The following is a 24,141-nucleotide window of genomic DNA, read 5'->3' as shown; positions in this document are numbered from 1 at the left end:
TATTAGTGTTTCAAAAAGCTATTACATCTCTTTTTGTCTCTTTATTTACCTTAATTCCACAGGTGCAGTTCGCATCTCAGATACATCAGACAATAATCTTAAATTTCTCGTTGATGCAAGCACGTTTGACAAATGTGAACATAAAAGTGATATAGGTGGTTCCTTATACATAAATTCCAAAAAAGGTGAGTGTATTCAAGACCGAATTTGCAGTTTTGACTCGAAATCTGACGATAATGGTGCTTATTGTTCAACAAAAGTTTCTTATACTTCGCGCCCCTGAAAACAAAGTCGGAAAAGTGCTAGATTGGTAGTCAACAAAAATATTGTCTGTTCACGAGCAGAAAATATATCTTATGCTACAGAATGGATATTGTTTGATGAGCATAAGATTACTTCCAGGAAATATCGAAAATTGACTATAAAAATGTATTTACTTGCATAGCCTTAAACTTTTGATCGAAATTGAGAGCCTCTTTTTTTGGATCAAAATCACCATTAAAAATTTATTTAGAATATTAGTTTGCTAGGTATATTAGTCTTTTTTACACACTTAGAATGGACGGATTTCTTTGATTCTTCTATTCAATACACGTTATACAGCAACAAAACCGAAATTCTCAATATTAGCGCAAAAAATAGCTATTATATATCTGGTTGCACCTTTAGTGATCTTGATTCTGCAGGTGCAGCTCGCATCTCAGATACATCAGACAATAATCTTAAATTTCTCATTGATGCAAGCACGTTTGACAAATGTGAACATAAAAGTGATATAGGTGGTTCCTTATACATAAATTCCAAAAAAGGTGAGTGTATTCAAGACCGAATTTGCAGTTTTGGCTCTAAATCTTCCAATATGGGTGCATATTGTTATATTAATATTTCAGAAACATCTCCTTTTAAAAATTATATCCTTGATTCAACAATTTCTTCAAGTGGTGAAGGAAATGAAAAAAGCCACAATCTTTATTTGAAAAATGGAGAAACATATATGAGATCAATCAATGTTTCATATTCAAAACTTTCATATATTAATTTTTACCAAATCACAAGTAATACTAATTCAAACATAACACATTCAACATTTTCAAACAGTAAATCCACAAATCAAAATGGCTATGAAATAGCTTATTATGGATCTGATTCACCAAAATTTAAAATTCTTTTTTGTAATTTCGTTGAAAATAATTGTTATACATTTATTACTAGTCAATATAATCTCAATATTATTAATTGCAGTTTTTATGAAAATTTCATCCAAAAAAAATTTTAAATGCAGTTGATAATCAAATTCTAGTTGAAAGATGCTATATTGGCAATTCATATATTGATACAACAGGATCTGTCACAATAGCAGAGAAAGTAGATTCAACTTATCCAGATAATTATCATTTATCTTCAGGTTTATGTTTTGCAACTAAAACTAGAATTTACAAAAGAGAATACATATAGTTCAAAAATTCAAACAGATTGTTTATGTCTAAATCCAGTACAAAAATCAATTAATTTCCATAAAAGAAGATAATTTATTATCATTTTTACGCATATGCAAATCTAAAACTTGAATTTACATGGATAATAAGAATATTTTTTTCCAAAACCGCAGACAGAAGATAAATTAACTAAGTTTTTTTTTAATTATTTCAGGGTGCACCCGTATGTACGTTTATTTGAGAGGAGGAGGATTACCCTCTCAATTTTGAGGGATTCGTTAGTTTATTTTCTCGATGAATATGCAATAAAATTTGATTTTTACCTTATCAATATACTTCATATAATATACACATGTTCATGTAAAAACTTTTTTCCAAAATCCTCAGGAATTAAGGGATTTTTGAATTTTAAGAATTTTTTTCGAATTTTTTCGAAAAAAAATATTTTCAGAACAGCCTTAACGGCTAAGATTTAGGAACAATGTTAAGTATCAAAAAGAAAGGAGGTCTGATATAGACAACATATATCGTTGAAGGTTGAAAAAATCTCTAATATTTGAGCCCAAAATTTCAAATTTTAATTTTTTGAAAAAAGAGGCCACCCGTATGTACGTTTATTTGAGAGGAGGAGGATATTTTTGAAAGGGTGAAACATTATGAATATGTTAATTATATAATAATATGTATTATTATAAAAAAGAAAAAATAAAGCACGTTAAATTTTTTCTTTCTTGATTTTTTACAAAATCTACTTAGAATTATGCAAAATATGACTAAATAATTATAAATTTCAAGTTAAATTTTAATTTTGATAAATAATTTAAATTTCAAAATATCAAGTTCAGTTCGACTATGTATGTAGTAATTCCTCAATAAAGTGCCAAAACCCTATTAAAATATATGAACATTTTCAACATTTTAATGTTTTTATTTAAAAATTTGTTGGAATATGAGCTTCAAACAATTATTATGTAAATAAAAATAATTAAATATATGTATTTATTCGTATTACAACCGTAGTAAGTCGATTCTTCCTTTCTTCTACTGAGATTTGAATTTGATTTCGAATTGTAAAGAGATTCAAAGGGAAAATACTAGCGGATAAAAACTACCTCCATGAAAGGGTCATAATGGAGTCAAGTTGTATTTTTTGATATTTTTTGCTTTTCGAGCCTAAATAGGTAGCCAAGATAATGCCTAAAAATAAGGTTCTAAATTCTGAAGTTTACATGATCCTCTCGTGTGCACCCTTAATTATTTAATTAGCTCACCAGTAGAAGTTGTGACTGGTTATTTGCAGTTCTATCATGTATTTAATTTAAACTGTATACTCTCACTATCTTCGCTTGTTCTGGAAATATATTCCGAATTGAGATAGAAATGTTGTAAATCAAGGAATAAAATGTTTTGTATAATATAAAGCTCTAAGATTTCGATGTCATCTATATATGTGTTGAATATAGATGTTCGTGTACTGATTTGTGATGCAAGAACTGTGTCAACTTTCATCCAAAAAACAATAGATGATTCTTTGAAGAAATCAACACATGGAATTCCTTGATTTGTTGCAATGAGGCGGCGAATTCCTAATGAATATGAAAGTGGTGGAGATGTGTTCAATGTTTGGATGGTAGTCAGAAGGAATGTGATGAATGAATCACATATCATGCTAAATGTTCCTTTCGTTGGAAGTAAAATTTGCATTATTTTCTCTGCAATGACTGTTGATGACTTAATTGTGATTATTTTGCTGAGTAATGGATAAGCGTACTGAACAATATCTTCTTTTGATTTGAAATTCTCAATTTGGACACCTCTGAATGAAAAATTATTCGGAAACTTAATAATCATGTCTAAAAGTAAACAATCTATCTCTCCTTAATGGAATTTGATGCAATTGTAGATAGAATAGTTGGCTAAATTCATCATAAGTCTAAATAATTCGTCAAATAATTGGGCATTTGTGTAAATTCCGAAAATCAACAGTAAAATTGATGGTTTTTGGATCAATGTTAAGAAAGAAATGGATGCTGTTTGAGATGCTGAAAGAAAACTAAGTAATCTATTTTTGGTCAGTTCACTTACTTGATTTCCTTCGCATTTCTTCATTAAAGAAGCGAAATTTCGGATAGCTTTGATATCAAAGTTGAAGTCTGGGTTGAATACGAACTGTTGCATGGAAAGTTGAAGGATTTGTGTCAGTAATTCGTAACTTGGAACGTTATTAGCGTATTCTATAGCATTACTTAGTATAATATCGCAGTCTTTTACTATCGCGGGGTTAAGCTGGATACCATCGAATACACAAGCTAAGAAACGACTGGCTAATTTAGTTGTTTTCTCTGTTTCTGTGTGCAAACTGAAAATTCTTCAAGCTCCTGTTACGAAACCTACTGTTTGTGAGATTGCGCTGTTAACTGTTCTGAAAACTTGTGTTAATTTTCCAAAAATAATATCTGAAAAAGATTCTTCGAAAAAAGCAGTCAAAAACGCTGAAGCAAATGAAGGAGATGAAAAGCATGTGGTTGTCACTTGAGGATTATTCAAAATCTCGAAGATAAATACGAATAATGAATCTCTCGCTTGAATTGTCTTTTCTGCGTTATCTGGATCGAGAGAATATATTGATCTGAGCTTCTGTTCGACAGCTGACAGTGCTTGGAAGGAGTCATCCTCAAAAGTGACGCCTTGGAGTTGTAATGTCTGAATTCTCAAACAAACTTCAGCGAAAAGGTATGGGAAATCGCGTAAAATTACTAATGATCTTGGAAGATATTGTGGCATCTTAAGGAATATTGTTTCTATCGCTGTTTGTCTGATAAATGCCAAATGTTCGAAATTTTCGATTTTGTCAAACATCGTGATGTATGGATTAAAAATAACCTTGTTCATAACTGTGTAGAAAACCTTCTCTGGAATGTTCTTCGTATGAGTAGTTCGTTTTAATAAATAAAGATACGCCAAATAAACCATTAAATTACAGTTTTCGTCGGTGATAAAGTTGGATGTAGAAATAAAGAATGAAGCTGTAAACGCAGCACCGCATTTTTGTAAAATTTTTCCGATGATTTTGATCGTATCAAAAAATTGGTTATCGATAAGGTCCTCTTCTGATAGTGAAGAATTAACGCCTGGTATGCTAACATTAAACATCGAACCGGTAACTACTGAATGATGAAACTCAATGTTATCATATTTTGGATTTTCTGAATAATAAGCGTATTTCGAGTCTTTTTCGATAGGATATATAATGTTACTAGAAAATTTATTTGATAAGCTATAGAAATAGTTGCCAAGCATCGCAAATAAGCCTTTTTTCGCATCATTTACTTTTGTTTGTCCCAAAAGTTGGACACACTCCAAAACAGGAGATTCAAAGTACTGTAATCTGAATGATATTGTTCTAATAAGCACGTCATTCTCATGATACGTGTTGTTTTCTAGTGAAATTCTTATACAATTATTTATAATTTTAAGAATAATCACTGCATTTAAGCAATCATTGAGGATGTATAAGACTTCAAGCAAATTACAAGCCGAATTGAACACCATTTTGCTTGAATCGATATGTAAAGTGATGGCTTCAATAATTTGAGACAAAGCTGACTGAGGGATCAAAATATTTTGCTTGGATGTAACGTAATCGACAATTAGAAAATAAAGGTATTGCATTTTTGGACTTAATGTCATATGATTAAAGAAAAAATATAACGAATTCAAAACTAGATCGAGATATTGGATATCTATATTATGAGATATGTATCCTAATGCATTTGCAATCACAATATATGAGCATTTGTTTAAACCTTTGATGTCTGTAGAATATTTTTCCACAAAAATTTTAAGTATTTCGGGTTCGAATGTAAAATAAGATGAAAGAAGTGCTTTCAACTCTGTTTTCTTGCCAAACTTCTTCACATTTTCTATTATTATTGTTAATTCGCTGCGTTTTAGAAGTGGCATGTTCCAACTCTGATAATATTCACTAAATTCCTTATCATTTTGATCAAGCGAGATGCTGCCCGAAAACGTGTTCAAGATTTCGATCAGCATGTTCTTCGCTTTATCTTTCCCTTTCATGGAGAAAGATTTGTTCTGAAATAAAATTTGAGAGTGAAACCTAAAAATGTTTTAAAATATTAATCTATAGCTAAATTGCAATATTATTTGTCAAAATGACGAATCTGCCATGGACTTTTTCAAAAAAATAATTCAGAGCAATCATAAGTGTACTTTCAGATTCTGTTTAGTTTTATGCCCTATAGCTCAGTCTATTATGTAGAGCAATATACGCTATCAAAAGTTCGCATTATACCCATGAAAAGGATCGAAATCCGATTTTGATATTTATATTGTCACTTTTTGTAACTTTTTATGTCATTTTGGGCCACGCAATTTTGTGTTCGTTTTTTTTTCAAATATAAAAAAATTATTTTGAAATGTCTGTTGCTTCATCAGTAGCGAATGACAAGCTAACAGACCTTCGGATGAAAAAGAAGCAAGCTATACAGTCATTGAATTTTGATGCTGCAGAAGAATATGATCGACAAATCGAAGAAACAAATCAATTTATTCTTACAGACAGAGTAGAGAAGATTCATCAAGAAATTCTCAATGATATCAAGAAAAACTACATAAATTATTGCCAAGCAAAAGATGAAATCGACAATTTTCAAAAAAAGCAAGAATATTTAATTCGAACCAAATATGGACAAGACTGCGATGTATCACAAAAACAATTCGAAAATGAAAGTAAAAGTATTGATAAGGCTCATGATACCGCATTATTAAGAGAAGCCGAAGCAGAAGTTCCTGAGCAAATTGAAAAGCTTGAAGAAGCCAAAAATATGGCTTCTCAAGGCAAATATGCCGAAGCTAAGCAATTGATGGCTGAAGCTCGTTTAATTGGCGAAAGTATTTTAGCAGCAAGAAAAGAACGTGTTGATAACGAATTTGAACAATCCAGATCTATACACGCTACAAAACAACAGGAAGAAATGGAAAGAATCGAAGCCAAATTTGAAGAACAAATGGAAATTCTAAATAATGAGATTGCAGCTAGACAACAAGAAGCTGAACAACGATATCAAAGCGGCCTAGAACTAATACGTGAAAGAGCAAAAATTAAATGCATGACACTCTTAACTGATGACAAAACTAAAGAAGATTTAGTTTACCAACTAAATCTTAAAATAAACGATACGGTAATGGCTCTAGAAAGTGGAGCAGTCACTCCATCATATCCTACATCATCTACTAGATACTCTGGAAAATCTACAACTTCTACCCGATCCAAGCGCAATACTCCTGGATCAAAGAGCAGATCTAGAACTAGTAGTTCAAAGAATAGTGTGCCAAGCACGAACGGAAATATAACTCCTTCTGGAACTTTAAGTCCAAAATAATATTTTGATTTTTGATCTTGTTAATTATAAATAGCATGTTTATATAATAAATTTACTAATGTATCTCTTGAAAATATTGCAATATGTAAAAGAAAACCAAAATTTTATTGAATTTCAGGCTTTTAGCTTTAGAGACAATTAGCTTTGACATTTTCATATATGGTTATAACATTGATGTTATAGTAATGAATGTAAAATCATTCGAAATTGAAAATCTTTAGTGATATTTGCAATTTCACCAATTATGAGCTTCTAATTGCGCAGTATCATTTTGTATGATGTTTTAATCCACTTTTTTCTCTCCTAAATATATTTGAATACAAAATAACAACTCGATTTCGACTGTTATAACAATCATTTTCTTGAAATCAAATAATTTTTGGAAATTTCTGATATTCATTTTAAAAAATCTGATGCTAAGATTAATATGATATGAAACTAAATCAGCAATAATATAAATAATTTAATAGATTTTGCTATTTTTGAGATTGGAAGCCCTAAAATTCAAATTGCAAATTTGAGATATTTATTGAATCATAATTACGAATTCTCATACGATGAGCTCAACAAATATTCCTTACTATACCAAATTCGAGTTAGAATTCATGATGAAAATACAAATTGACATCCAAATATTGGTATAAAAATTTCATGAAAGTATGAACAGCACACAATATCAACTTGAAAACACTTTCGATACATCAAAAAGCAGCTGTGTGATTTACGCCCCATGTTTTGATGTAATGAATTACTTCATTTCGGTAAAAAAGTGACATTTTTTTTCTAAATGCTATTGAACATTCTTGTTTTAGAGATTATCCCATTTGACGACAAACGCGAGAATATCCTCTTAAAAGCTCGTAAAGAGGGCACACTTGTTGTAGATGCAAGTGGATCCATTGGGCAATATTACAGTTCCAAGTGCAATCCAACATATCCAAATATGACAATCCGTGATAAGGATGACGGATTTGATTGGTGCTCTTCCGTAGCTAAAGATAACAATCATAAGCCTTGGCTCGGATTTTCTGTCAAAAACAACAAGATTAGTGTTACAGGCTATTCTGTTAGAGCAGGATGCTGCTACTATGGATGCTGCTGCCTTGATGATAACACTTTTGTACGAGGATGCTGCTGTGAATTATATTCTTGGTCATTAAGAGGTTCAAATGATAACATTACATGGGTAACCATCCACAAGGTCGAGAAGGATTCAAAGATGAGATATTGCACAAACAGATCTTACGACTTCAAGCCATCAAAGTTCTTTAAGTATGTTCGCTTATTCCAGGACGAGGTACCTTCTTACTGCGATTTCTGCATGGTTGTTAATAGATTCGAGTTATATGGAAAGACAGAAACCGGCAATGCAGTTATATTTGACGATGAAACCGAATTAGAAAGCGACGAAGAAATTTCTATTATCGGAAAGGTTAAAAACTAATTGTAATACGTTTATCTATGATTTTAAATTATTATCGAATTTCATTTTCATATTTTTCATTTCTAGAGTATGTTATTGAATTTTTACATATTAAAATGATTTTTCTGAACATATATTTATAAATTAAAGCTACAAAGATATAAAATGAAGAATTTCATAAAATTTCGAAATTATTATTTGATGTTTTGAAGCTATGGTATAAAAATAATAGAAGTAATGAAACAAACAAACAACTTTATTCGGTAAAACAAGGCTAATAATCAACAGAGATAAATTAGTCCCGACCAAATAAGAAATAAACATACTAAAAATTAGAAAACACTTAATAGTGCTGATAATGGGATGTGCCCATCGCTGAATTCAATGGCTACTTGCTCTTTAACGGGTTTTCTGCACATCGGGCAGGAAGAGTTAGTTAAAAGCCATCGATAAGCGCATTGGTAACAAAAGATGTGACCGCAAGGTAAAATGACCGGTTCTATTGGAACTTCTTGGCAAATTACGCAATAATCGCAGTGCATGTCAGCAGGAGCTGGACAAATAGCGTTTACAGAATTTACTCGGTAACTTCTAATTGAGAATACAAAATCCCAGAGTAACCAAATCAATAAAACACACTTCATAACTATGTAAATGTAACAAGCAGTTGTTTTGTTAGCACTTAAAAAGGCAACAACTGTTGGAGCAGGCCATATATTTGAGAAGAAACAGAGCCAACGATAAGTGCAAATTACTGATCTGTATAAGACAAAAAATCTCTCAAAAACGCCAAAGAATCCTCGACGAATATATCTATAAGTAATAATCTTAGCTCCTATAAGGAAGCATTTAATTGAAGTCGCAAGAGTAAATATCGAGAGCGTATTTACCAGAGAACTAAGAAAAGCGAGATATAGATTTGAGTATTTGACTGTGTGGTATTGCATAATAACGAAACTTGCAATGGATAATGAAAACATAACTAATCCCCATGGTAAAAGGAAATATGGTGTTTCGAAATAAAAGGAACTACTTGATGTCATTTTTTCCATAACATCTTGCAATTTATGTTCAATAATCTGATAGAAAACAAGCAATGTGGTGCAAGTTGCAAACATGACTAAATCTTGTTGGATAACTTTGATAGCAATGATAATACATAGTACCCCTCCCATAAAACTGATCTTCTTGTTAAAGGATCCATTAAATATGAATCCTTGTGGAGGTTGAATCATATATGGTTGGAGTTTATTGAATAATTTAAATAACCAACCTGTTATCGACTTTTCAAAAAAGTTATCGATAATTTATATAATTCTAATAGATAATCAAATATTATAAATTTGAGCGTGTTTTAACATTGAATGCATTCACAATATTTTGATAATTATGTTCGCACTAATATTTCTATTCATATCAAGATATTTAAGAAAACAAAAATTTGATATTTTACTTTTTTCGAATTTGAATCATTTCTCCGGCCATTGAACAAAATTGAGAAGGCTCAATAAAATGTTTTTACAAGTATACTTATGTATATTTTCCTACAATAAAAAATTTTAACACTTTACAAAATTTACTATATCATTTATATTTTCCCACCAAAATGGTACCATTTCTTTTCTAGTTCAAAGCGATAGCTATTGAAACTATGATGTTAACATTTATTGTAATCATTAATCACATATAATTCTCTCTATTTTCCACAATGAGTGGGAGGATTTCTTCAACTCTTCAATTAATTATACATTATACAAAAATAAACATGCTATTATCAACATTTCTGCCGATAATAGCTTTTACATCTCCCTTTGTCTCTTTATCTCTCTTGATGAGACAGGTGCAGTTCATATCAGAGACGAAACAAATAAATATCTCATATTTCTCATTGATACAAGCTCGCTTGCCAAATGTGAGCATAAGAGCCTTGAAGGCGGCTCTTTATACATAAACGCAAATTAAGGTGAGTGTGTTCAAGACCGAATCTGCAGTCTGGTTTCTAAAACATCTAGTAATGACGCCAATTGCTATATACAAGTTTCTTCAATGCCTCCATATCGAAATTACATCTCTGATTAATCAATTGCTTCAAGTGGCGATGAAAACAAAGTAGGTTCCCGTAATATCGATTCGAGTAATGGCTAAATAATTATGAAATCAATCAATATTTCTTATTCAAAATCTATTGCAGCAAATTTATACAAGGTTTATTTTCGTACTAATTCAAACGTAACATTTTCAACTTTTTCAAATAACACTTCTAAAAACACCAAGTACGAAGCACACCATTATGCTTCATTTAATTATCTTAATTTTAATATTCAGTTTTGTAATTTCTTCGAAGATGAATGCCACTTGCTTATTTTCAGCGAACATAGTAATTTCTATATCATTAATTGCAATTTTTATAAAAATAACATCAAAAGTTTGTATTTCAAAACGTTAAAACGAATTCAAGTCAATGAATGCTATTTTGACCTTTCAAACGTTAGCTCAGCTTGGGATGTCACAATAACAGAAAATCTAAGTTCACTTTATCCAGAAAATTATCGTTTGTCTAATACATGCTTTGCTGATGCAGAACTTGAATCTCCTGAAGAAAAAAAAGATAAAGACAAACACAGAGAAGAAATTAAACTTAACTTTAAGCAGAAATCAAAATAACCTTTCTATTATTTCTATTATTTCTAAATAAACCTTTTAAGTTCGAATTTTCTTAAAGTGTTATACTTGTGTATTGATACATTTTCAATTTTTATCGATATTTCCTGAAGCATCACCTGTATTCTTGAGAAAATCTTATCCATCTATTGCACGTTTTATATAATCATGCTTTTAAAAGAGTATAAATAATGGCATCTTTTGCTATTTTCATCAGAATCTTCCCTTATTTTTTGTAACAGATCAAATTAGTTTAAGTTTCAGGTTTTCAATAAAGATATACCAAATAACATATGGGAAGAATACTACGGATTACCAGCAGAAAACTATACAAACATTACAGACAACACAAAGCCAACAATTTCTTCAAATTTTTTCTTACTTTCTTCTGATTTCAGAGATTTTTCAGAGAGCATCATTAATTGCAGTATGGATTATATTAAATTGTTACATTCAATATGCACTTATTCTATTATTAGGCGCAATGAAGGGTCTGGGGGTTGCATCTTCTTTGAAGGCAACAGTTCCATCGTCCAAGATCGATTTTGTACCTTCCGATGCTTTACATCAAGCAGTGGACAACATTCATTTACAAATGTTAAAGTGGAAAACAACAAAAATTTAGTAAATTTAAGTTCTTTATATCAATGCGGTAATGACGATATAGGATCATGCAGCTTAACTCATTCATATGGAAATAAAGCTCTTATTTCTACAAACATAACTAATACAAAATCTCAATATAAAGCCGGCTATAGCTTTGGGTATAGTTCATCTGTTTCTAACTTTTGTTACTTCATTTCTAATGACAACCATTTTTCAGATCCAGCTTGCATGATACATGATGAGGAACGTAATTCTTTTGTTCAAAATTCAATCTTTAAAAACAACTCCGGTAAAATTGCTCACTCATATTATGGTCTTCTTACTTCATTTTTTGATTCATTCCTTACTGTTTCAGAATGTATTTTCAATGGAAATAATGTAGATAATACTTTTAGTGCAGTATATACTAGTTCATTAACAATTATTAACTGCACAGGAGATATCTTGACTGCAGATAGTTTTGATTGTCCTACAATTGAAACAGATAAAATGAAAACGGATCCTTTTAATATATCATTTCCTCTTGTTTCACTAATTAGATGTGATGAATTATATTCATTTTCGATTAAACGCTTTGATTATCCAACACAAAACAACGATGAATTTATTCTTGAAGGTTTTTTCAAAATTAATTTTTCAATTGTATGTTTCTTTAAATTCAAATAATCATTAAAATATTTAATCATAGTGATATCATATATTCCAACAGTCTGGGGATTACTCGCGACTTAAGTGTTACATTCAAATTTGAGCTTCTTATGGCGCACATAGCAGACATTGAATTTGGATTCGTAGTGAATTATAAAAATTACTATTGTTTTTATTACAAACAAAACAAAAAACAAAATCTATTTCAAAAAGTATTGAGCTTCTCGATAAAAAGAAATTAAGTTTTCATTAGAAAACTCTGTCGGACACACTGCAGGAGCTCCCAATATTAAGCAGTGACTGTATTTGTCGTAATTTCCATACGCGAGTGGTATTATTTCGTCATAACATCTGAATAGAAGAACAAATTTGTTTCCAAGAAATGACTCAAAAATAAAAGATTTTCGGACTTGTACGAGATTATCGAATGTTTCTATTTTGCCTTCACTAAACAATGAAATAGAACGAAGGTTGTCTATAAGAACTGTGTAGTTTGTACCGTTATATGTGAAATTTGCTTGAAAAACACCTAATGTGTATTCTACAAACTCGTCGTTTTGACCGAAATCAAGTGATTGCATTGTACGCATCTTAGAAACTAAATTTGTACTCTTATTTATTCGTTGCTCGTATTGTAAACAAGTTTCATTTGATTTCTTTTGTAAATCGTGCAATTTACTGAATTCGTGGACAAATGTAAAGTTTTGGATATCTACAGCTTTGGTTAATGCATCTTCTCTGATACTTTTCTCTTCTTCGAGGTATTTATTGTAGCGACCTCTGTAAAGAGGATTCATAGATTCATTCCAATAATCTTGTGGATCTTTAGTAATGTTGAGCATGTCAAATGAAATCTTGTTTATCTTGTAGGTATAGTAACTTTGATCAAATTGGCAAGCACTTTGGAGATTTTGGTAAAAAAGCGTCTTAAAGACTTGTTTAGACTCTATTTGTGTCATTTCATTACGTCTGTTGACAGAAGAGCGTCTGTTTGCTTCTGATAATTCAACTGCACGTTTAAATCTGTTAACAATTGTTTCGTTGAATAAAGAAACGTTGATGTAACAAGTATTTCTACAAGTGACTGCTGGATTTTCATATTCATCTGAGCCATCACAACAATCACAAACACTATCATTGTATTTGCTAAGAGTTAAGTTCAAATCTCCTGTAAAACAATGAAAAACATTTTGTTTTCTATCGAAAAAATAGTCAGCATTTGAAGTTTGTTCTGTGGCTATAATGGTCAGAAGAATCATTCAAAATTTATGAACTTTGGCAACAATGGATATTTGGCACATAAACCGTACTCAAAGACGTTTGATGATTTAATAAGGTTTACAGATAATTTCTTCATTAGATTTCAATATTAACTTAATAACATCCAAGATGATGGATACCTATAAAAATGAAATGCCTTTGCGCATATATTCTCATTAAATTGTAAAAATATTAATTTCATATCTTTCAAAAAGCTATTTCATACGATATTATATCACGTACACAGTATATTAGCTTTCATATTTCAAGAATATAAACTCAATTAAGAACTAATTTCAATATTTATTAGGGAATCAGATTAATGTTTATTAAATACTTCTTGGATTGTATCAACAAGATTTGGTATTGTGAATGAAGGAGCAAGCATCTTAACATCTTCGAAGAAGTCGTTGTTTGTGAGAATATTTCCTTTTGACAAAACATAAAAGAATAATTCGAGATTTCCGGAGTTAATCAATAAGCCATAGTCTTCTTCAACAAGGCCCTCATCGAAGTACTTAACTCCATACTCGTAATTATGGCCGCAAACTGCATTTGTAGGAATTCCTTTTCTTCGGATTTCATCGATTGCAGAACCCTTGGTTTTCTCAATGCATATGTCAATTATTTCCTTGTTACCATTTTGAAGAGCAAATGTAAGTGTTTGTAAAGTTATTTGGGAATTATGTTCAGCCAAGAAGTGGAAACACTTAACAGAACCAAAGCATGCAGCCCAATCAATTAATGTATGATATGGATCCATTAATTTGAACATTCTAATGGGATCGCGGTAATAATTTGACCAAATCTTTTCATTAACGTCCAAAGATGAAATCTTAGCTTTGAGACCTTCAACATCATCATGGAGAACAAGATTGATTGGAGATCCCATTTCATCAACTTCGAAAACTTCTTCTAAGGAGTTCCAGTACTTTGGTGGATAAAGATTGTACTCTAATCCAACAGCAGCTAATAATGGTCCTCCGTAGTTGTGACTGTCAAGTTGGACATGATACTTTTCAACAATTAATTTAAAGAGTTCGAAGTACTGTCTCAAGTAAGGAAGTCTGTTCTTGGAAGCTCTGTTGATTTGCTTAAGGACAAAATCAGGAGAAACACCTAAATCAGTAATTGCTGTAACAATGGAATTAAAAACTTCATCGAGGTTTTTTTCGCCGAGGTGATAGATGAAGTTTAACATGACGATGGCTCCCATAAACTTTTCGCGAAGAATGTGCTCATACTGTGCCGATTCCATAAAATTTTTGTGAAGAAAACTGCTTATCGGTTTGAATGCCAATTTTGAATAAATGTTTTATCTATTCAAAGTGATCGAGAACATTTGTTAATGACGGGTCATTTTCAGTAACATAAGCTTAGAAACATGCCATAAATACTAAATTCCTGAACAATAAGATCTTTTAATGAGAAAACAAAAAAATTAAAATCGTTATTGAGTCATTTTAATGAAAATGAAGATGTGATTTAAATTGATTCAAGGAATTTGTAAATCATTTAAACTCAATAGAAGCATTTCGTTAAAATTAATTTTGATTGATTAAAAACTTGAGATTTTGAAGAAGATATAATGAGAAAATGTATGCATTCTAAAAATTAGTTAATTTAATAAATGGATATTAGTATTTTTATTCTAAAAAAATAATTTTGATAAAATATTAAAACATTATAATATAATTTGCAGACTATTCGATGTATTACAGTAGCTAAGCAGCTTCTTGACCAAGTTTTGAACGTAGTTGAGAGATCATTTCCGATTGAAGTAATTCTTTCGTTTCCAGAGTATTTAAGAACTTCGAAATGACTTCTACCGGGATGGTCTTTACAATTTCATCTGAAACAGACAAAATTATCTGGCCAAGTGACTGTGCATCGTTTAATTTGCAACAAGTTGAGCATTTTTGTTCATTAAAGTGAACACAAAGTATATCGTGATTGATTGCCCAGGTTATATAGTCGCTAAGGAATTTACTCGGAATTTCGATTTTATTCGTCGTATTTTTAACGAGTAAATGTACGAAATTGATGGATTTCTGTATTAAATCTTTATCGTTCATATTTTTGGTGAGCTCAATTAGCTCTTTATATACAGGAAATGATAATTCGAAATGAATTGGTGAAGAAAAGAACAAATTGTACAAAAATATTAGCGCATACTTTGCAAGGGATGGATACTTCTTCGGAATATTAATAGCAGCATCAACAAATTGTTGATCAAAGAAATCCATAACTTGATTATATTCGAAAAAGTAAATTGTGATGTTATCTAATAGCTGAATTGTGTACATGACGAGGTATAAGTTCTGAGAACTCATACATTTATAAACTTTGTCAAAGAATCTCTTATTGAAATGCGAAATCTCTTCTTCTCTGAGTTTTTTTGAATAAGAAACAACATCGAAGTTAAGCATTGATGTTAAATTTTCGAGTTCGATATCATTATCTATAGGAAGACTCATATATATTTCGTAATCGTTAATAAACTTCATTTTTGCTTCATAATTAAGTCCACATTCAACAGGGGCCATATTGTATTCATGATCGCAGTTTGCATCATGCGGTTTCAGTTCAATAAAGTCAGCTATTGAATGAAAGCGCTTCACATGTCGAAACATTTGTCACTTTTTTAATTTGAATATTTGGGGAGTCCAGCCTCCAAAACTATGTAAATATTCTAATCACATGAAGAATATCTATTACACCAAATTTCAAAAGTTAGCGGTGTAACGGTTTTGAAAAGAAATGTGACCAATGATGACCCCTAATTCTAAATATTTTGTGTATGATGATCATGTAACGATAATATTCAATTTCTTCCATCAAAAATTTCATTGAAATTTCGGAAGTATCAAGAACTATGGAAAGACCAGAATTTCGAGACAGAGCATACCATTTTCAGGGTGTCCTAAATATATAGTACCATTTTCGCTCCTGATGCTTTATTATTTACGATTTTTTGATTTATATTTCCAAAAAATTCAAAATCAATTACAATACCCGGCATATACAATAATTAGGCACTTTAAATTAAAAACACAGGGTTTTAAAACAGTATATTTTTTTTCAGAAATATTTAAAACCACAAATTAAATGTTTTTAGTTGGTCCAAGAGGTAAAGTAGTCCAACAGAATACTCCTTTTCCAGTAAAATCCATGGAAGCCGCATACATGAGTAATTTGCATCAAAATAAAAAAGGCCGTTGGTATTTCGAAGTTACACACATATCAGGTCCAAATATATACATAGCTGGGTTTCGATTTGATGAAGGAGCTTACTATGGATTTTATCCCCAAATGAAGCTTCCTGATGCTGTTGTTATTTATTTGGGATGCCAATCAAACGTTGAAGATTATCAACCATTAGGATTCAGATCATTAAAGAGTGATTCAACTATTGGAATAAGTTTTGATGCTTTTATTAATAGAATCAATTTTCGAATAGGAAATGAACAGAAAGGATATAATTTATACTTTACAAAAGAAAGATCAGTATATAATATATCAGTTTGGCATGCAAATATTGGTGATCCAGATTATTTAAAAGTAAACCTTGGAAAACAACCATTTGTTTATCCAATTCCACCAGGATTTACAACATTTGATTACGGGCTACAATTGTTTGAATCAAAACGACATCCCATAAATTATATCCTAAATTTCCATGATATCATTTGGAAATGTTTATAAAAAACTAAAGTATTACTATTATAAATTCTTCTACATATAATCTTAAATTTGGTGCTGCTTATCAGAATATTTTGAGACGACTATACAATTCAAAACTCAATTTTTCCCCACAATCCGGCTGCTTAGCTGTTTTCTGCATCAAGAATTTCGTGAAGGGGCACTCATTAGATCCATTTGACTCTCGACTCTTTATTATTCATTTATAGATATTTCCTCAAAATTAAATTATAATATAGGTTTTTAATTTTTGTATACTAATCGCACCTTTTAAAACTAAAAGGTGTTTTAATAGCTTTTCCTTCTCATTCATTAAAACTTCTAGTTAAATGTATTTAATTGGTTCAGATGGGAGCAAAGTGCAACAAAACACTACATTTTCAGTATTATCTGATGGACCTACATATTGGAGTAATATTCATAAATACAAAAAAGGTAGATGATATTTTGAAATCACGCATATATCAGGTCCAAATATGTATATTGCTGGATTTAGATTTGTTAGTCAATCATTTTTTGCATTTTATCCTCATTCTGCGCTTCCGGATTCTAGTGTTATTTATTTAGGCTGTCAGGCACCAATTCGATCTTATAGTTTAGCAGGTTTCAAATCATTGAAAGATAATTCAACAATCGGAATAAGCTTTGATGCATTTACTAACAAAATTGGATTTCGAGTTGAAAATGAACAGAAAGGCTATTATATAAATTTTCCTAATGAAAAGTCAAGCTATTTTGCACATGTCTGGCATGCAAGTGCTGGTGATCCAGATTATTTATCAATTAATTTCGGAGCGCAGCCTTTTGTGTATTCTATTCCACCAGGATATACAACTCTAGATAAAGAAATGGCAATATGTAATCCAAATCAATTTTCACAGCCATTTGATTTTGATTTCATAAAAATTTCAATCATATTATACATCTTAACATAATGTCTTCGTAAATGATTATAACCAAAGTCATACACATATATTCATCAAATTAATTTATCAGATTTATTTTATGATTCAACCAAAATGATTTATGATGCATTAGCTTGACTTCATAATGCTCAACTACACAAAAAATCTAGTAATCATATTCACAAACACTTTTGAAATGATTTCAAATTTGTTTCATAGTTCTATCATTCTCAAGTTAATACTCAAAATATTTGCTCAATTAGTTTGAATTAGAGTTGAGTTTATTAACTCTAACAAACAAACTATATAATGAAATAATATAAGACCTTATACATCTATATCTATAAAGATAGTTCATACAAATATTCTCAAATGTAGTTATATAGAAATTAAAAAACTGCGCTCTGTGTATCTTTTTGAAATGGCGTTGATATTGAATTGGCTCTGTGATTTCTACTTCAGGTTTCAATTCCATTGAACATGAACTAGGAGAATGATGATTTTCTGGATAAATTGAATCTACTTTCTCTGTTATTATGACATTTCCACTTGCACCAGGATCAGAAATATCAAAGAAGCACCCTTTAACTTGAATTGTATCGGCAATAGCATAAAAATATACTTCTTTGATGTAATTATTATAAAAGCTACAATTAAAGATATAGAGATTGCGAATACTAATATAGGGTGTCCAAAGGTGCGTTTAGCACAGCGCTCTATATGAGACTATTAAAGGAGATATATGCTGATTATAAATATATAATAAAAAATATGAATATATGTATATGATGAGTATGTTGTATTTTGGCGCCATGCCGGGATATAAAATGAATTTTGAGACAAGAGGCGGTTTCGCGGGAAATTTTGGCGGGATTTTTTTCATTTTTTTAATGAATCATAAAGAAAACATCCTCGCTCTTGCAAAAAAATGCAAAGACTGTAAAAAATCTACGAGACATTGGTAAAATGCTTCGGTATGGATGCTCCTAGCTATTCCACTGTAACGTATCATGTTAGGTGTATCACTTCATGAACAAAAGACGCCCATCATAAAAATTGACAAAAAATCGCCGGATCAAAGAAAAATCAAAGCAATTCTTCAAGCGCTAGATGAAGACCCAAGAGCATCACTCAGAAGGATAGAGGAGATGACAAAGATACCACGTACAACAGTCAGTTATTATCTGCACAATTATTTGAACTACAAACTAGCGTATACACGTTGGGTTCCGCAAACCTTAATTCAGTTCAAAAAAAATCTAGAGTCCAATCTTCGAAAGAGCTCCTCTCTATATTGGGTGCGTATCAATCCAAGAAGTTTCGCTTTTTAGTAACAGGGGACGAGTCTTGGTTTCAATATGCAACAGAAGCCAAAATCATGTGGATCCCGAAGGATGAAAATCCGCAAACATTCCCGAAGAAAAAAATTGACACACCAATGATGATGTTGTCGGTTTTTTGGGGCGTGAATGGCATCATCGCAATTGATATTCTTCAAAAACCTAATACGATGAATGCTCAGTATCTAATTGACAATGTTCTTACTCAAATTATCAATTCTGATGAGTTTGAGAAATCCAAACAACAAAAACAAAAGTTTGCAATTCATTTTGATAATTCAAGAGTTCACAAAAGTCATAAGGTAATGAATTACTTGGTGGAAAACAATGTCAAAGTTGTTCCAAACCCAATTTATTCACCTGATATTGCACCCTCTGACTTTATTTATTCGGCACGCTAAAAAAGAGAGCTGAAGGACGCGAATTCGCGAGTCCAGATGATCTTGAAAATTTTGTAAGAGAGCAATTTGAGCAATTTTCTCATGATGATTTAAAGCGTGTCTTTCAAGCCTGGATCGATCGCTGCGAACGCGTGATTGAATCCAATGGTGATTATATTTAAATAAACTTTATATATATGTAACTTGTTTATTTATATTCGCAGTATTCAGGTTTGTGCTAAACACACCTTTGGACACCCTATAATAATTTCCTTTCCTTTGATTTCTAAATAATTACAAAAAACAATTTTAAATTCAGTTGATGTATATCCTTGATGAGATGCTTCAGTACCATCTGATGTGTAATTTGAAAATGTTGAATATGTTACGTTTGAGTTTGTTATATAAGTAGCATGGTAGGAACTCCCAGACTTCAGTTTTGAATTTGAAATATTAATAGATTTCATATTTGTTTCACCATACAACAAATGAATATTACCATTTCCTTGATAGGTATTAGAACTACTTGAAGATATTGTCGAATCAATTAAATAATTCTTTAATACAGATGTTTGTGAAAGTTTAATAGAACAATAAACACCAGCAAATATTGATTTGGAGCCAAAACTACAAATTCGGTCTTGAACACATTCACCATTTTCAGAATTTACGCATAATGAACCAGTGCCACCTGAAGGGCCGTGGTATCCGCATTTGTCAAATGAGCTTGTATCAATGAGAAATTTAACGTTGTTGTAAGTTTCGTCTTTGATCGAAATTGCGCCTTCGACATCCAGAGAAATAAAATAACAAAACGAGATGTAATAGCTTTTATCACCATTAGCATCAAGGTTTTGATGTGTGTTGCTGTACATTGTGTAATCGATTGAAGGTTCGAAGAAATCGTCCCACCCTTTGTGGGAAATAGATGAAAATATTTGTGATATAAGCATATAATATATGATATTATAGCGCAAATCATACTCATATTGATTAGTGAATCATATTTAAGAACTCGACTTTTATACCAATTTTTTTGGTTGTGTCAAAAAATACGATATATTTAGAATTTTAGAGAATTTCTTGAGAAAAATTATAAGCATATATACATTTTTTTTATTTTCCATGAATGAATCAACTAATATTTTCCACACGACTTGATTTTGAGGATAAGCTAGAGAAGAATGCGGCACTCAGGCCATTTTGACTTTTGAGGCTATTTGTTATGCTCCTTATTAAGTGATTTGCCGAACAAATTAAAGAATAATTCTCTTGATCAATTTGTAGGTTCATCACACATTTTATATCTTAAGGGTCCACGGTACATTTTCAATACTATTCAAAAATTGAATGCAAAAATGAGAATTATCGTTATCGTCTTTAACTTGAATCGATTTTTTGGAGCTTCTTGGTTGACGAAATTCAAAAATTATATTAAAAATAGTATACAAATATGATATCAAATCAGAATCTATAAATAGATATGGGCCTTTCCATATAAATTTTGAACATTAACGATAGCCTTCGCTTGGCCGGACCGTTAACCCTTAAGTATTGCTTTAACATATATTTTTCACAATATAATCTTGTTAAATGCATTTAGTTGGACCGAATAATAGTGCAATCAGTCAAAATATTATGTTTTCTGTATCCGATGGTTTTGCATACCGCAGTAATATTTAACGAAAGAAAAAAGGCAGATGGTATTACGAAATTACACATATATCAGGCCCAAATATATATATTGTTGGATTTGGATTTAATAGTGAATCATATTTTGCTCTTTATCCTCAATCAAAACTTCCCAATTCAATTGCTGTTTATAAGAATTGCCATTCACCAATCAATGCATATGCCTCTCTAGGTTTCAAATCATTAAAGGATAATTCAACGATTGGAATAAGTTATGATGCATTTACTAACAAAATCGAATTTCGAGTTGAAAATGTGCAGAAAGGATATTATATAACATTTTCGAATGAGATATCAAGATATTATGCACAAGTGTGGCATGCAAGTGCCGGCGATCCAGATTATTTATCTATTAATTTCGGAGAGCGGCCTTTTGTTTATTCTATTCTAGATAAAGAAATGACAATATGTTATCCAAATCAATTTTCACAGCCATTTGATTTTGATTTCAGAAAAATTTCATACATATTATACATCCTAACATAATATCTTCATAAATAATTATAACAAAAACCATACACAGAAATACAAACAAAATCATTTATACGATTCATTTTATGATTCAAGCAAAATCATTTATAATGCATTAGATACACTTAACGATTGCTCAACTACACAATAAAAAATACAATTATCTATACAACAATTATTTTTGCTTCTAATGCCGAATCTAATTTTCATATTCACATCTTTATATATAACCACTTTTGAAATGATTTCAAATATATTTCAACATTTCATATCACATAATCTCATTCTCAGGTTAATATACTCAATATATATTTGCTCATTTAGTTTGAATTAGAGTTGCGTTTATTGACTCTAACAAACAAACCATATAATAAAATAATATAAGATCTTATACACCTATCTATAAAGATAGCTCATCCAAATATTCTCAAAGACATTTAAAAACTGTGCTCTTTGTATCTTCTTGAAATGACGTTGATATTGAATTGGTTCTGTGATTTCTACTTCAGGTTTCGATTCAGTTGAACATGAACTAGGAAAATGAAGATTTTTTGGATAAGTTGAATCTACTCCCTCTGTTATTGTGACAAGTCCATCTGTATAAGGATCAGAAACATCAAAGTAACATCCTTTAACTAGAATAAATTGTTGATAATTATCTTGAAAGAAATAAAGATCATTGATGATATTGTTGTAAATACTGCAATTAATGATATAGAGATAAACATTCACCCAAATAAATATATCACATTTAATATCGTTATAGTTACAATAAGAAATTGTAAAATTAAAATTTCCGTTATAATTTCCAAAATAACTTATTTCTTTGCCGCTTGATGTGTTGTTTGAAAATGTTGAAAGTGATACGCTTGAATTGATTCTACAAGAAATATCGTAGGAGCTCAGAGAATTTAGTTTTGAATTTGAAATATTAATTGATTTCATATTTGTTTCACCATACAACAAATGAATATTACCATTTCCTTGATAGGTATTAGAACTACTTGAAGATATTGTCGAATCAATTAAATAATTCTTTAATACAGATGTTTGTGAAAGTTTAATAGAACAATAAACACCAGCAAATATTGATTTGGAGCCAAAACTACAAATTCGGTCTTGAACACATTCACCATTTTCAGAATTTACGCATAATGAACCAGTGCCACCTGAAGGGCCGTGGTATCCGCATTTGTCAAATGAGCTTGTATCAATGAGAAATTTAACGTTGTTGTAAGTTTCGTCTTTGATCGAAATTGCGCCTTCGACATCCAGAGAAATAAAATAACAAAACGAGATGTAATAGCTTTTATCACCATTAGCATCAAGGTTTTGATGTGTGTTGCTGTACATTGTGTAATCGATTGAAGGTTCGAAGAAATCGTCCCACCCTTTGTGGGAAATAGATGAAAATATTTGTGATATAAGCATATAATATATGATATTATAGCGCAAATCATACTCATATTGATTAGTAAATCATATTTAACAGTATGGGGGGGTTTTAGCGTGGAACCGTTTTTTGTCGTAGGGGTTGAAGGTTCAAAACCAGATCGGTATATTTTTTCCTTAATGCATTTTCATGAAAATCCACGCTAAAACAGTCTAGCGTTATCTGAAGGTCCTACGAACAGGATCTCGACGGATATAATATTGAATACATGTGTAGATGCATACATACGAAATACTAATAAAAATTATGCTTATTAAAAAATATGATAAAATATTTCTTCTAAAGTTTTTATTTTATAGATTAATACATAATGTTAATCTATATTGTATATCATTTGATCATTCAAAAGGAATAATAATATCAAATTAAAATTAGATCATTGTTTTTCTAAGTAAGAATGTCAAACATTGAAAACAATGTTTATTTTATATCATTCATAAACTAATTATACAATAAATATTTCCATTTATGCATCTTATTTTCTGCATTTAATAAGATCACAACATATTTGACTAAGATTAATAATTTAGTGTATTAAATCTATGTAATTTCTGGGTATTTGTGATTCAGACATTTTTTCATGTAAATTGCAGATTATTACAAAGAATCTTATTATAATGTATTAACTTTTGAGATATTTTGAGGAATTATTTGTATATATCAATCATAATTAGGCATAAAATGAGATTTGTCATATAGATATCTATGAAAAATGACTTCAATATGTTTCTAGATACATTTTCATGAAAATCCACGCTA

The 24,141-nt window shown here is 30.5% G+C and overlaps 10 protein-coding genes and 1 pseudogene across 11 annotated transcripts, besides 3 other annotated features; 5 read left to right on the top strand and 6 right to left on the bottom strand.

Moving 5' to 3' along the window:
• Positions 1-1,649: 1,649 nt before the first annotated feature.
• Positions 1,650-2,686: a mobile genetic element.
• Positions 2,687-2,741: 55 nt separating this feature from the next.
• Positions 2,742-3,287, bottom strand: TVAGG3_0833240 (platelet formation protein family; the record flags this gene model as incomplete). Its single annotated transcript, XM_001306648.1, has 1 exon — positions 2,742-3,287. One exon carries the CDS (start codon positions 3,285-3,287, stop codon positions 2,742-2,744), a length of 546 nt encoding a protein of 181 aa, XP_001306649.1.
• Positions 3,288-3,806: 519 nt separating this feature from the next.
• On the bottom strand, positions 3,807-5,516 carry TVAGG3_0833230 (aggrephagy protein; the record flags this gene model as incomplete). The annotated part of the gene is made up of 1 exon (XM_001306649.1): positions 3,807-5,516. The coding sequence occupies one exon, from the start codon at positions 5,514-5,516 to the stop codon at positions 3,807-3,809; it is 1,710 nt and encodes a 569-aa protein (XP_001306650.1).
• Positions 5,517-5,870: 354 nt separating this feature from the next.
• Positions 5,871-7,262, top strand: TVAGG3_0833220 (uncharacterized protein; the record flags this gene model as incomplete). The annotated part of the gene is made up of 1 exon (XM_001306650.1): positions 5,876-6,841. The coding sequence occupies one exon, from the start codon at positions 5,876-5,878 to the stop codon at positions 6,839-6,841; it is 966 nt and encodes a 321-aa protein (XP_001306651.1).
• A 366-nt stretch (positions 7,263-7,628) lies between these two features.
• On the top strand, positions 7,629-8,351 carry TVAGG3_0833210 (galactose-binding domain-like family; the record flags this gene model as incomplete). The annotated part of the gene is made up of 1 exon (XM_001306651.1): positions 7,629-8,285. The coding sequence occupies one exon, from the start codon at positions 7,629-7,631 to the stop codon at positions 8,283-8,285; it is 657 nt and encodes a 218-aa protein (XP_001306652.1).
• Positions 8,352-8,454: 103 nt separating this feature from the next.
• Positions 8,455-9,516, bottom strand: TVAGG3_0833200 (LP20373P family; the record flags this gene model as incomplete). The annotated part of the gene is made up of 1 exon (XM_001306652.1): positions 8,597-9,499. The coding sequence occupies one exon, from the start codon at positions 9,497-9,499 to the stop codon at positions 8,597-8,599; it is 903 nt and encodes a 300-aa protein (XP_001306653.1).
• Positions 9,517-9,865: 349 nt separating this feature from the next.
• Positions 9,866-10,964, top strand: TVAGG3_0833190 (uncharacterized protein; the record flags this gene model as incomplete). The annotated part of the gene is made up of 1 exon (XM_001306653.1): positions 10,416-10,928. One exon carries the CDS (start codon positions 10,416-10,418, stop codon positions 10,926-10,928), a length of 513 nt encoding a protein of 170 aa, XP_001306654.1.
• A 1,415-nt stretch (positions 10,965-12,379) lies between these two features.
• TVAGG3_0833180 (low-density lipoprotein receptor domain class A family) lies at positions 12,380-13,438 on the bottom strand (the record flags this gene model as incomplete). The annotated part of the gene is made up of 1 exon (XM_001306654.1): positions 12,380-13,438. The coding sequence occupies one exon, from the start codon at positions 13,436-13,438 to the stop codon at positions 12,380-12,382; it is 1,059 nt and encodes a 352-aa protein (XP_001306655.1).
• Positions 13,439-13,734: 296 nt separating this feature from the next.
• TVAGG3_0833170 (ankyrin repeat and SOCS box-containing protein 4 family) lies at positions 13,735-14,946 on the bottom strand (the record flags this gene model as incomplete). The annotated part of the gene is made up of 1 exon (XM_001306655.1): positions 13,759-14,697. The coding sequence occupies one exon, from the start codon at positions 14,695-14,697 to the stop codon at positions 13,759-13,761; it is 939 nt and encodes a 312-aa protein (XP_001306656.1).
• Positions 14,947-15,079: 133 nt separating this feature from the next.
• On the bottom strand, positions 15,080-16,072 carry TVAGG3_0833160 (armadillo (ARM) repeat-containing protein family; the record flags this gene model as incomplete). The annotated part of the gene is made up of 1 exon (XM_001306656.1): positions 15,164-16,072. One exon carries the CDS (start codon positions 16,070-16,072, stop codon positions 15,164-15,166), a length of 909 nt encoding a protein of 302 aa, XP_001306657.1.
• A 223-nt stretch (positions 16,073-16,295) lies between these two features.
• Positions 16,296-17,243, top strand: TVAGG3_0833150 (uncharacterized protein; the record flags this gene model as incomplete). The annotated part of the gene is made up of 1 exon (XM_001306657.1): positions 16,548-17,144. The coding sequence occupies one exon, from the start codon at positions 16,548-16,550 to the stop codon at positions 17,142-17,144; it is 597 nt and encodes a 198-aa protein (XP_001306658.1).
• Positions 17,244-18,729: 1,486 nt separating this feature from the next.
• Positions 18,730-20,028: a mobile genetic element.
• On the top strand, positions 18,826-19,948 carry TVAGG3_0833140 (annotated as a pseudogene). Its single transcript has one exon. A coding segment is annotated over exon 1 (1,123 nt).
• Positions 20,029-21,079: 1,051 nt separating the features above from the next.
• Positions 21,080-21,313: a mobile genetic element.
• Positions 21,314-24,141: the final 2,828 nt, after the last annotated feature.

The sequence above is a fragment of the Trichomonas vaginalis genome, chromosome VI (assembly GCF_026262505.1).
Source record: "Trichomonas vaginalis G3 chromosome VI, whole genome shotgun sequence".
NCBI lineage: Eukaryota > Parabasalia > Trichomonadida > Trichomonadidae > Trichomonas > Trichomonas vaginalis.
This window is presented reverse-complemented; position numbering and strand designations above follow the sequence as displayed.